The sequence below is a fragment of the Bacillus rossius genome, chromosome 2, assembly GCF_032445375.1.
Source record: "Bacillus rossius redtenbacheri isolate Brsri chromosome 2, Brsri_v3, whole genome shotgun sequence".
NCBI lineage: Eukaryota > Metazoa > Arthropoda > Insecta > Phasmatodea > Bacillidae > Bacillus > Bacillus rossius.
In genome coordinates, this window is record NC_086331.1 from 85,473,207 (window position 1) to 85,486,996 (window position 13,790).

The 13,790-nt window shown below is 34.4% G+C and overlaps 1 protein-coding gene across 1 annotated transcript in view; it reads left to right on the forward strand.

The window, feature by feature from the left end:
* LOC134528916 (protein disulfide isomerase crld-1) overlaps nucleotides 1-13,790 on the forward strand; it is a 66,114-nt gene that overhangs the window by 28,685 nt on the left and 23,639 nt on the right. The window contains exons 4-5 of the mRNA XM_063362583.1: nucleotides 1,083-1,255; nucleotides 2,021-2,167. Coding sequence (XP_063218653.1) covers nucleotides 1,083-1,255; nucleotides 2,021-2,167 — 320 coding nt within the window. The remainder of the gene's footprint in view (nucleotides 1-1,082; nucleotides 1,256-2,020; nucleotides 2,168-13,790) is intronic.

The window sequence follows — 13,790 nt, forward strand, 5'->3', positions numbered from 1 at the left end:
CAGAGTAATTGAAGTAAGCCACAGCAGAATAACCTATCTGCAGCATTATCAAGGGTTTCTTTATATAGAGGGTAGCGTATCTCAAGAAAACTGAGTCCAATAGGCAAAATCTGATCTCAAGCTAAAAACACTCATCACATTCTTTGTGACAAAAATGCTATTGACCAATGTAGTTAAATTTGTAACCAGTTTGTACAATTTGCAGCAATTTTCTCATTTCCATGACTCAAATAACAATTGTGCAGATATCACAAACTGTATCAGACATGGCATAAATCACACATTAGGGTAAACACACAGCTAAAAATTATCTTTCTCTGGTAACAGAATACTTTGAATGCCAGAATCCTGTCAGATTATCATCACATTAATTAACACTGCTCAAAAATATCATTTTTGAAAAATATTCTTTTAATCTTGACTCTAGAAATTAAGAACATTACTTAAAATTCTCAATTTTTTTTGTGAAAGTAGATTTTTGCATGTTTTGGTGATCACAATAAAAATAAACAATTGGTTAGAAATGGTCAGTGTTCGTTAAAATGCTCTGAATTCAAGGAAATGTTAGATTTGTCACCATGAAATTGTATTTTTCTTTTTGACTGGATTCGAGAAAACTCGGTAGTTGTGAAAGGCCCTGAAGTCAGGAAAAATTATGTGGTTTAGTGACTTAAACAAACAGTACCTAAATATTGATGTAACATTTTTTTATAATCAGTGTAATTTTTTAGTTATTTTAATAAATTTTATTGTAATATGTCATATTTAATGTTATTTACCACACAAACTTGCTGGACCTAATTATGTTCCCTACTATCCAATGTTTTTAGAATCTAATAGGAAATCAAATGATGTTTTTCGTGACAGACTAGGAACATTTTTAGTGCTGTAAACTATCATTTTAGGAATTGTTTTTATTGAAAAGTTATTACTTTGGGATATTACAGTAAATATCTTCCTTCAATTTTTGTTTTGTTTTTATATCTTCGGTTCGAAAATTTTTAGCAGAAGTATTAACAAATGTCATATTGTTCCATGCTGTGCATGGAAATAAAATTTGGGTTTCACTTATTTTGTTTTAGATAGAAGATACCACATAGAAAAACCAATTTTACATTTAGTATTGTGTCTTCTCTTGGGGGTTGCTTTTGGTGACAATTCAGAGTCTAAAAACACTTTGGTGAAGGAGAAGTTGAAAGCGTACAAGTTCCCCCCCTGCAGGGCTTGTAAAATTCTTGCAACATCATTTCAAAAGGTAAGCTTTTCAAAATTCTTGTAACATGTCTAGTTACAAACAATAAAATTAAGTAATTTTCACAATAAACTTAATTCTTAATGCCTGTGTCAGAGCAGGATGGGTATTTGGCTAATTGGTGTACGTGTCAACTTCTGTGTCTGCACTTTGAAATCTCTGTGTTATCTCATCTCATGTACATCATACAGTTTTTTATTTACTAGTAAAATGCTTCTGAAACATAAAAAGCATAAAATGAAGGTATTAAGCATTTGGATTTTAACGCATCGTTTCCCATGACATTACAACTATTTTTCACTGAAGTTTACTTACCTAGATTTCAAGAAGTTTATTGTTTGTGACTGGTGCCAAAAATTTAAGAGGTACATATAACTCTTTTTCAAGAGGCTATGAGGCTTGCATCATTATGCCTTGCTGGAAGGTATTGTGCTAATCTGTGGTATGCAGGCATGTCACAGATGGCCAGTCAGGTGAATGCTGGGATAGTCTTTACAATGGCACGACAATCTTCCCATTGCCATTGCCACCATAAAGGTGGAAAGTGATCTATTAATAATTCAATGTTTGAGAACCTTGGAGCTGGAGCACAGTTAGTATTTTTGACAGAGGAACTATGGGGTAAAAGACAAGGTTGTGGTCAAGCATATTTTGAAATGTTTTTTTTAATTTTTCAATTGCAATTTTTCATTCCATTGCAGTTACATTAGATTATTTTCATAGTTATAATTTTTTTTTTTAATTTGTTTTTGTCTAATGTTTTTATAGCAAATGGACAGAACTTCTCGTGGCAAATTTGAAGGTGGAGATACTGCTTGGGAGGAAGAAAAATTGGGAACATATGCACGTAGTGAAGTGCGTCTTATTGAGATCCAGGAGAAAATTTGTGCAGATGTCAAAGAGGGAGAAGATCAAGTAAGTTATCGTGTTTTACGGGCTGCTGTGCTCACTGAAGTATCACACTCATGTGGAGAGTGACTGTGGTACAATACCGAATAGGTACCGTGTGGCTCAATTTATGAGCTACAATCCAGTTTCCAAATGGTTTGGAGTCCACTATAATCTATATAATATTATAAAGAGGAAAGATTTGTTTGTTTGTTTGTATTGAATAGGCTCCGAAACTACTGGACCGATTTGAAAAATTCTTTTTCCATTAGAAGCCGACATTATCCCAATGAACATAAGCTACTTTTTACCGCGTTATTTATTAACCACATTATTTAAGCAACATATTTTAATTTTTCTATAATTTTAATTCAGTAACTAGCAACTGTCCGTCGTCGTGGTGTCTCTCTTGACGCTCGAGTTCCCACCACCGCCTGCCTCTGCTCCCGCGCCCCACCCACACCCCGCTCGGCTAGCTAGGCAGCAGCATTTGACCTAAGCGTCACAGCGGTGCGGGAGGGGAGTCAATGTCACAATATAAAGTGCCGCGCGGCTCACTTGCGCGGTCGGCTCCCTACGCAGCGGTTGTGTGCAATTTCGTATATTTTTCCTTGAAAATATTTTGAATGTTTTATAATTTTTCAATCACCACTTCATATACAGGCTAATTCCTATTCAACACTTTGTCTGTTTTTGTTGTATAAGTGTGCACGCATGACACAATTTATTTAAATATAAAAGATAGACAGAGATAGAGTGATATATATAGTGAGATAGAGAGAGACAGAGATAAGTTGTGATAGAGCGAGGTATAGAGAATGAAATGGGTTAGATAAAGAGATATATAGATGTATAGAGCTATATAGAGATTTATATATAGAAGAGATAGAGATAGTGTGAGGTATATATGTATATATGTAGATATTAAGAGATAAATAGTGATAGAGAGATACATAGATATATAAAGATGTAGATAGAGATAAATATATGTTTAGAGAGATGGATAGATGATTTGTATATGTGTAACTACTTCAAACATATTACAAAACAAAACTGATTGAGGCATTGCATTGCATGCCGAGCATTAGCTAGATAATGGAATCTTTTCAATATTAGTAATCTCTTATTTTTCAGCTTTTTTCTATAGTGCTTTATAGAGTCTAGATTACATACACAGGGTGTCTACTAGGTCACGAAAGTCACGAAAAAGTCACGAATGTTGTAAAAGGTCACGAAAGTCCCAAAAAAGTCACCATTTTTAAGTATATTTTGGTAAAAGTCACGAAAATATTAATTGCAAGGCTAATGTGTATTTCTTGTGCACTGATCTTGTAAGTACCATATTTTTTGTGCTTTTGGCAGCTTGCATTTCCAGGAAAATCATCACATAAGATATTCCCACACAATACATTTTCCCGTGTTTAACTAGGCCAGTCCCGCCATTTTCGCCATAAGACGTTTGCTTTAAAATCCCGTTCAAAATGTTGCTTACAGCTTCTATTCTCCTACGTGCAACGTCATAATTTTCACATATAATGCAGAGAAAATTTTAATAATAGCGATTTGCTCTTCTTTATTTAAAAAAAAAAAGTCCATTAGAATGCTGTGAAAACGTAATTTATTCAATTCTCGTACCTTACATGCTTAAAAAAAAAGGTGGTATTTGTTCCGTGGCGGCCACGGCGTAGTCAGTTTCATTCTTACTCTACAGAGCGGACAACGATCGCACATAATCGATTGTAGCTGTCAAGGCGTCAATGCGTGCGACCCACGTCCATATCGATAAATTGTTAGCCAAATGGCGAGCGTTCATAATCGAAATTATAGCGTTGAGTTCGTTTGTTTACTGCTTGCTTGTGTGTACGAAACGTAAATTTATGTTTGGCTAGGATAAAAGAAAGCCAAAAATTTGTGCACATAATGTGTGATGTATTTTCGTGAAAAGAAGAAAGAAAAAGAAAATGTATGGCAAATGTTCTTTTAAAGAATATTGGCTCTCAGATGAAAATGATAGGTTTTCAAAGTGGTTGCGTCCTGTTAAAGATGACTTATACAAGGCATTTTGCACACTCTGTAAATCGAAGTTTGATGTAAGTCACAGTGGTTTGTCATCTGTGAAGGTTCATGAAGCAGGAAAAAAACATCTGGAGTTGTCTTCTGCCATACTACAAAGCAAACAATCAACACTAAGTTTTTTGAAAGTTGACAAGCTCACACATTTGGGTCAGGAAAAAGATACTACACCTTCCACTTCAAGTAGTTCAGGAACCATGACTACTATTGATAAATCATTTACTGAATGTTCAACTCCTTCAAATTCAAAGTCACAACATTTCCCATGTTCTTTAAATAAATATTGTGTTGATGAGAATGTGTGGAAAGCAGAAATATTGTGGTCACTTAATAAGGTAATGACACACACATCTGACAGAGGTTCATGCGCTACTAGTATTTTTGTTCCCCATAATGTTCCCAGACAGTGTTATAGCACAAAAATTCAAAATGCAGAAGGATAAAATTGGTTATGTGACAACCTTTGGCCTTGGCCCTTTTTTTCAAGATTAATTTTATAACATTTAAAAATTATACCGTTTTGACAAGTTTCGTGGTCACACTTTAGTAGAAATTGTCAAGAAAAAGTCACTAATTTTTATTTTTGTAACTCAGTAGACACCCTGATACATACACATACATACATCTGATTTTGAAAAAGGTCCCCTTCGCCCTGTGTTCAGCCCGGGCAACGCCGGGTACTGCAGCTAGTATTTTATATTTGCCTTAATCCTTAATGCATTACCGTAAATATAATTCTCAACTTTATCATTATACCTATGGTTTTTATTGGGTAAATATTCCGGTAATTATATAGAATTGTGGCTTTTGCATTTAAAAAAAACATACATTTCTACCAACCATTGCAGTGGTTGTGTTATCAGTAGTGCAAGATTCAGAGATTTTACCATATCTGCTTTATTAATCCAAAACATAAAAAGTGATAGTTTCATATTTAAGTACATTGAAGTTATGTTATCATGTTCATTGCTGGTAAATATATATATTTTTGGTGAAATATCAATTTTTTTAATAAAGGTCCATTTTCTGAGTAAAGTGATTCCCAGGTGTACAAAGAACTTTGAGGTGCACAGAACAATTGAGGCCAGGTGTGCAGCGTGGTGTACTGAGGGTTAAAAATGCTTGTATGTACTTTTTTGTAACACTCATAAGCTACTTCCTCATTGTAGTGTCAGTGTATCTCACATAATGTTTTGAGAGAATTTTCAGGCATATAAATCAATAGAAACAATTTGTGAAGTAAAGTGAACTGAAAGTGTGTTGGTTAACTAATTATTTCTTTAGATAATAAAGTTGCATTTAAATGACTTCCAAAAATATCCTGTGTAAGATGCAACCTAACTGTAATGTTATAACTGCAAATCAAAATAGCTCTTGAAAAGATCGTGCCAATACCTACATTTTTCTTTCACTGTGTGATCTTCGGATCCAAACTTGCAGAAAGCGCTTTGTTCTGATAAACATAAAATATGACCTTAAACCATTTCCTAGCTGCCACCACCTTACTTAAATCACCATAACATTCTAGCCAAGACATGTGTTCAGACTATATAAAAGAGATGATTCCCTAGAAAATTATAGGTAAAGTAATAGATACTGAGTTGTTAAAATTTATTATCTCAATATGAAACTGAAATCATGCTTAGTTAATTTACTTCTTGTGAATATATGTAGAGTAGCTAGTTACATTGTAAATTAAAAACTTGCACCAAGTCTAAACTAGGAGTCAATATAGGTCTTTGTATAAAATCACAAATTTTTGTATGCTTTGAGTGCGATTAAGCGTGTGAGATGTGGAAACTTGGTATACTGAGTGTGCTATCATTTGGTGTAATGTGAAAAAATTTTACAAGTAGTAATTTGTTATTAGTGTAAGTCTTGTTGATATTTTTTGTGGTTTAGGCTCAGGGTTGGGTCAGTAGAATATTACACATAGAAAATAAGTAATCTACATTTATATTCTACTGTAGAGTATGTCATGTGGAATATTGAAATTTATTACATAGTCTACACGTAGAAAATTATGTTTATTAACAGCATACAGACTACATATTTACCTGGAAACTAGAATTTGTATGTATTAAAGTACATATTTAATATTCTTTAGTAACCATAAAACTAGAGAGTAGGATTGGTTTCCATTTATCAAGTTAGTCAATATTCATCAGATGGGACATCTCGAATTTCAGCGTATGGTACACATGCAGCAACTTTTTTTGACCTTTCAAATGTAAGTATGTTTCGTAAGGGGCAGTGGACATACGACCAATTACTAAATGCCCTCTCTAGTTGTGCAGATGAGGCTGGGATATTCAAGAGCTTAATTGCTAGTTTGCTTATTTCTGGATGTTTTCTTTGAGCAAGCCCCCAGAAAGATGATGGATTAACAACACCTTTCTCTCTAAGTAACTGAAAAATACTATGCTCCGTAGAACTCTTGAATTTTGCTAGATCATCCAGTCCTTGCCCATCAAGTTCTTGAAGCAAGAACTCCTCCACCTGCAACAGATTAATTTGTGTGGCTAACTAGGAGCTGTTAAGATTTCAAATGTTAATAACAACAACAACAACAACAACAACAACAAAAACAACAACAACATTTACAACTGCATTTGGGCTACCGTATTTTCGAGGGTTCACTTTATCTGTCCTCTCTCCTTCCCTCCCTCTACCCTTACTCTCTTCCTGAATGCTCCAACCCCTAGATTCGTCCCCCAGCTCATTCCACTCTCACCATTCTAACCAGCATTCAGTTATTTCCTCTCTGTTCTCCTTCTCTGCCTATGGACCGTCCAACAATTGCCCCTCCTTTCCTTGTAGTGCCCTCTTACCGATCTGTCTCTTAGCTTCCCCATGATCCCTCTCCATTCAAAACATGGATATATCCTCACCAATCTCTCCACCCTCCTCCTTTCCTTCAGAGTCTCTCAACCCAGCCCTCCTTAAATTTATTCACTTCCTGGGTACATACCTCATCATGCTGTTCTGCAGAAAACCTCTTCCCTAGGTAGACTGGGTGCAAGAAGTTTGCTGCTAAGCCATAGGTGGTAAGTGCTTGCTCACGCCTCTTTTCAAAATTTTTTTGGAGTTGGATGTATCCATCTGGCAACCGTAATTGCATCCACTCTTCTGCAGCGTCAGCAATACTGAATTTGCTTTGCTGACACTTATTGATTAAAGTACAAACAGGGTCAAACAGCTGGATGCCATCTGAAACTTGCTTCATGAAGTTGTCATCAAACATCAGCTGAAGAACAGCAGGGTCAATTGATACACCCTGTCCAACCACCTTTTTCATTGCTGGTAGATTTTTCTGCAGACAAAGGAATGCATCTCTATTGCTGCACCATCGTGTTTCACATGCCAGTGTTATCCGGTGACCACCATATGCAAGGAGATGTACTTCTTGATCAGCTGAAGTGAAAGCTTTTAACAATGTATTTACTCTTGATGCCAGCTGGGGTGGGACTAGCTCTTTTGCAAGAAGATTGCCAGTATGTGAATTGCATGTAATGTGCCACAAATCTATTATTTTACCCATTTTCATCATATTGGCAGCATTGTCCGAACATACAGCATATAATTCTGTATTGTAAAGATCACGTGCAGATACAATTGCTTGTGAAACAATATCCTTTAGAGCACTTCCTGTTTCACTCTCTCCCGACAGTTCCCAAGCATCAAAAAATCCAATGTCACCTGCTGCATTATGTATCATAGCAGCTATGTTTTTTGTGTTGGCTGCCTCATTCTTCCATCCATCGATGAGCAGAACAGAATGTTCACCAAACTTAAAAGAAGTTCTGCACTCTTCATATTCTGCATCAAGAATGGTTGTTGCAAGTGTTTTTCGAACTGGTGGCCTGTATGACGGTCTTAATGTCTTGACAAAATTTTTAAAATGATTAGAGTCTACAACACTAAGAGGAATGTTACATCCAAATATAAGTTTCCCCAGTGCACGGTTGGCAATTTCATTCTCTGCTTTTGATATTTTATCAAAAAAAGTCCGGTTCTTATAATCCAAATTTTCTTGTGTCGCGTTTGTGTGTGTTTCCATCAACTTTGGGGGCTCAATACATTTACGTACTCCTTCTGAAACCTCTGGTATGGAATTCTGTTCCATACGGTGAAAATCACCCAGAGAGTCGCCTGCAGTGAAATAGTGTTGTTTTGTGGTTGTGACTGTGGGAATGCCTAGAACTTTGGTTAGTGAAATATGTTCATGAGATTTGTACTGTAAGCCACCTGTAGATAAAGATCCTTGGCTATTAGTTGCAACAATGAAACTCGTAGATTCACTAGGAGTGGAAAGGCCAAATACAGGATCATCATCATCATCACTAACTTTGTGTCTTCATTTAATTGTGTGTGGTTGAACAGATTGTGATGCAGAGGAAACCGCTGTAGAGGTTACATTGCGGCATACATTCCTGAAACAGAAGTCAGGTTTGAAGCTTTGAAAGTATGTAATTTACAAATGCATTGTACAATGTCCTTATCACGTAAAATATGAACAGAAAGAGACATTTAGACACTCTCTGGCATACCAAAGAAAGTTTTTTGATTGATTAAGACTAAGCACGTTTTGTAGGCAAGCTGATGAATGACCTTAGGTCTCTATTAACTCTATATTCCTTAATCAATGTATGAATGAATGTTAGAATAAATCTAAATAAATCTAAATAATATTAATTGTAGGCAACCTGTTATCAAAGTGACATAAACCTCAAACAAATACAAATCAAATGTAGTTTGTAATATAATAAAAATTAAGTTATAATTATACCATTAATAGTATGTTGTTAGAACATCTTGTTTACTTTTTTAGTTATAAACATCATATTAAGCAAACTAAAGTTAGATATTAATTATTCACTTGACATAAAATTGTACTTTTCATGTTGTAGGCCTAATGATAATCAAGTTTCATAATTATTTATTATATTAACAATACATATGCAGTTAGTGCAATAAGTGCCTAGTTTAGTTCTTGCTTTTTTAGGTTATAAATATCATATTAAGTAAGTACTAAAGATCAAAAAAATTATTTTCTTACCTGTGTGATTCTAGACGTTTTGCAGCAGTATTTGTTTTCTTTGACTAACTTAAAACCCAGGTCACTCCAAAATGAATGCTTTGGCCTGCCAGCCATTTTGAAACAACTGATGTGTCTCTCCTATGCCCTGATTGGTCTGCATACAATAGTCTGTTGCCATTATGTGCAATTGTATAAACATAAATTATTCCATTTGAATGAATGCATATTTTAACAAACCTCAAGATACATTATTTCACTTAAAATACAATATATTTCTTTAACAATGTTAGGCTTAATTTTCTACGTGTATGTAGAAAAATAATATTCTAATATTCTACGTGTGATGACCCAACCCAGGCTATTAGTTCCACTTAAAATGTCTGAGCTTGTAATTTTTGTTAATATTTTTAATCTTAGTAAATTTTGTTCATGTTATCGTTGTAGAAATTAAAAATACTGAGATACGTGCTTAAAAAATTCTAAGGAACTTTATTTTTCCCACAACCTAAGCTTAAAGTTAAAAGCAGTGCATAAAAGTACCAACATTGTGTGCTGCTATCTAGATTTAAAAATAAAATCTAGCTGTGTTTGTTTTTGCTGGAGCCAAGTCACCAGGCCTAAACTATTGCTGTTTCCACAATATATTTTTTTTATAGTAATAAACAGTAAGCTCATTTTTTAAGGTTTATTAAAATCTCTTAATTTTTGGCATGAATTTCAAATATGTTTCATTCTCCATTGGTATTGTATCAACATTGCTAACAGTATTTTGTTGCAAGTGGTTTTCTATTACTTGGCCATGCTAATGCTCTGTTTGATAATGTTCGTGTATTGTCAAAAGGACTTTTGTTTAGAGAATTTTTCATGATTGTCTTATATCATAGTACTAGTGCATGTACGTCGTTTTAGGTCAGCGCACCTTAAAAATTACATTTACAAACAGAATAACAGTGCAAACAACTATTTACAGTAGAGTCTTGCTTTAGCCAACATGAACAGGTCGATGGAACTTAATATAAGCAAAAATGACTAATGAAAGGGTTGTGCTTAGTAAAAGCCTATTAATTGTCAAACTATGTTATAATTTGACACATTATGAACCTAATCATGTTTTATAACAAAACAACAACAAAAATTAACTGAGAAAATGTACTTACAGTTACAAAATTTTCTGAAGTTAAATAGTGTACTTGAAAAGATCATTCTCTGATAATTTAAGTAAATTTTAGATCTTTTCTGCTTTCCTGGGGCATCGGTAAGATATAGGATAATACGGTATGTCGAATAAGTGAAGGTCAGATAAACGAGACTCTACTGTATTCTGTTTAGATCTACATATAACAAGCTCTCTGATGCCATGGCAGCAACCCACATAGGTGTGCCTTTGTTTGCCAGTAAAAAAAGTAGTCTTTCTTTTCATGTGTTTTTCTCAGATTATAGTCACATTTTAATGAAATGGATTACATGCTGATGCTTACAAAACATCAGAAGTTATTGTAAAAAGAGAAAAATCGGACAACATCTGTATTTATCCCCATCATTGTTGTGTTCTAACATTTTGGAGAACTATACAGTTAGCTATCACACTATTGTCAGCTAACACACATTTATAGAAAATAGTTGGTGGCCATACATTATGAAGGATAAAGCTGAAGAATGAGTATTACGGACTAGTAAATGTGGTTGTTTTTAAATGGCTGAAAGCGGTACTTTGAAACACGAAAAGCAGTGTTTTGAATAACAATATTTCACTGTGCTTTAATAAAAAATTTAGTATACATACATACTTGAAGAATGACTTAGAAATCAATCATTTTATAAACTGTTATATAGGTAAATATTAGATACCTACAGGTAATGCAGTGAAAATAACATTTTTGCTGTTTCTTTGTTCTCATTTCTGAATTGTGAAACAACAAAAATGTTTACTATTTTGTGATGTATGAGGTTTAGGTTATGCTAATAATTTGTATTAATGGAATGATTGTTGTTTGAAATGTTCATTAAAAATGTATGTATATTAGTATAGAAATATATTTTTGTTGAAATAGTTATTTGATATATTGAAATCAATAATTTAAGAAAGCTAGGCTAAGTTAATGTTTTTTTTCTCATTAGGAAAAACTTGAGTTGTTGAAATTGCTTTGTTTGGTTGCCATTCTAATGGTATTGTCTCCCAGGAAATACCTATTTAGACAGTTAAAAATAAGCATTGGTGCTGTACTAATTTAGGCTATATCCTATTGGTAGAGACATGAACTTTTCGCGATCGCGAAACACCGACGTAATTTCGCGATTTTTGACATTTTTTTGAGAAATCGCGAAATTTTGTTTTTTTCTGCAATTCGGTCGCGAATTTGCCACAAATTTGGTTAGTTTTCTTCTTTCGGAGCTTTGTTACATGATATAAGATATATTAAAAATCCGGGATTTAACACCCAAATGTCAAGAAATAAAATAAGTGAGAGAAAACGCCACAAGAAAATTCTGCCGCCAATGTAAACATTCGTATCGTTCGTCCGTAACACTGTTCATAACCTCACTCGGTAACCGACAAGTAGGCCTAATCATGTTGTGATCGTGTGAATTCAGAAGTATGTTAATTTATCGTTGGTTTTATTTTCCTGTTGTTTGATAATGCAGGGTTAAGTTACTTACGCTTCTTTTTAACAATTTACAATAGCGAACATTTTATTTTAGTTCGTACAAATACAAAAACAAATGCAATGCAGCACCGTAGAGTCGTTGCATTTTAGGTAGCGGGGACGGTAGTTGGATTTGCCAAAGAGTAGGCGAGAGAAATTGATTGCTAACACGTGACATAAATCGATTATTTCAAACATGTCAAAGATCGTGGAACGATTTGAAATCTTTTTGTTGGGTTTAACTGCAGTAACAATCGTTTTTAAACGTTAACAATTCTTTGTAAAATTATTTTTTTTAGATATTCACGCACAGAAATGAAATTTCAAACACATTTTTTTTTACAGAATTGCAAAGGCCACTATACCATTTCGAAATAACAACCAGCCCCCTGCATGTGTGTTATCTGTGATGTGATTAAATGCGAGCGCAAAACTGCGCGCATAGACAAAGGTAGCGCGCGTCTGTAGAATAACAAACATTTGGTCGTTGACTAGTTGGTTGAACATAAACATTTTGTTTGTTTAAAAATTATGGTTTAAGCAGGACGTTTATTTGAGTGATACCTAAGTGCATGTGAATAAAAACTGTATATATATATTCGGATGTAAATTTTTATTTTGCATCGCCATGCCTAAAAAAGGTATTACTGCTATTGATAGGGGGAAAGAATTCACTTCTGATGGTCTGTATTCTACAGATAAATCGGTTTTATTTTGTAAGTTTTGTAATTGCAGAGTTACCTGGGATCGTAGAGACTCAATATTAAAACACATTAATGGTGAAAAACACAAGAAGTCTCGCATTTCCTCTAATTCTATTGTGACACTTCAGCAAACTATTGGCAGCTGTGCCCAGTTAGCTAAAAAAAGGAAAACGGATGCTGATTGTTTTGCCATGAAAACCACAGAAGCATTCGTAAAAGCAAACATCCCACTAGAAAAACTACAAAATCCTAGTATTACAAGTTGGATAAATAAATATATTGAAGGTTTGTACACTTATTTATTTATCTAATAATTATTTTAGTTAAACTGCAGGTTATTTTAAATGTGATGTCTGGGACATGAAAAGTGTCAACTAGTGAAAACTGTTAAAAATTAACTCACTTAACTTACCCATATTGCAATTTCTGCATTCTCTTTTTTTTTAATTGTACGTTGCTTGCTTATGCTGTTTTTAAAAAACTGTATTTTTTGGTTGTCTTCCACAGGTTCTGGAGATTTGCCATCTATAAAGACTTTAAGAGAGAAATACGTCCCTTTATTAAAGGAGGAAAGAGCAGAAAGTTTGAAAAAAGAAGTTCATGGGAAGTCCATTTGCATTTTAGCAGATGAAACTACAGACAGAAGAGGAAAGTGTGTGTTTGTTGTACTGTTTCGTCTGTTGGAGCCTACAGACACACAGAAGACCTTTGTGGCCGGGGTACATTTTCTTGAGCAAGCTAATGCAACACACTGTGCTCGAGCAGTGTTGGACTCCATGAAAGAGTATGATGTACATTATGATTCGGTAGTGGGATTTGTAAGTGACAGTGCTCGGTATATGACAAAGTGCAGTACTTCTTTGCAAGTAGTTTTGGGTGATCAGATGCTGCATATTCAGTGCTGGGCACACAAATTGAACATTGTTGGCAGCATCTGCCCTAAAGTGTTGACTGAACTAAACTCTGCAATCAGCAAGATTAAGTCAGCATTCCTCAACACTAGGAAGAGGAAACATCTCTATTCAAAATTTTTGATGGAGAAGTATCCAAACGGAGAGAAAAATGTCACTCAGTTTCCCCTGCCCATCTTGACTCGGTGGAACAGTGGGTTTCAATCTGTGATATACTCTTCTGAGTATATTACAGACAGGATTGAGTTTTTTACTTCCGAGGATATTCAAGATTTG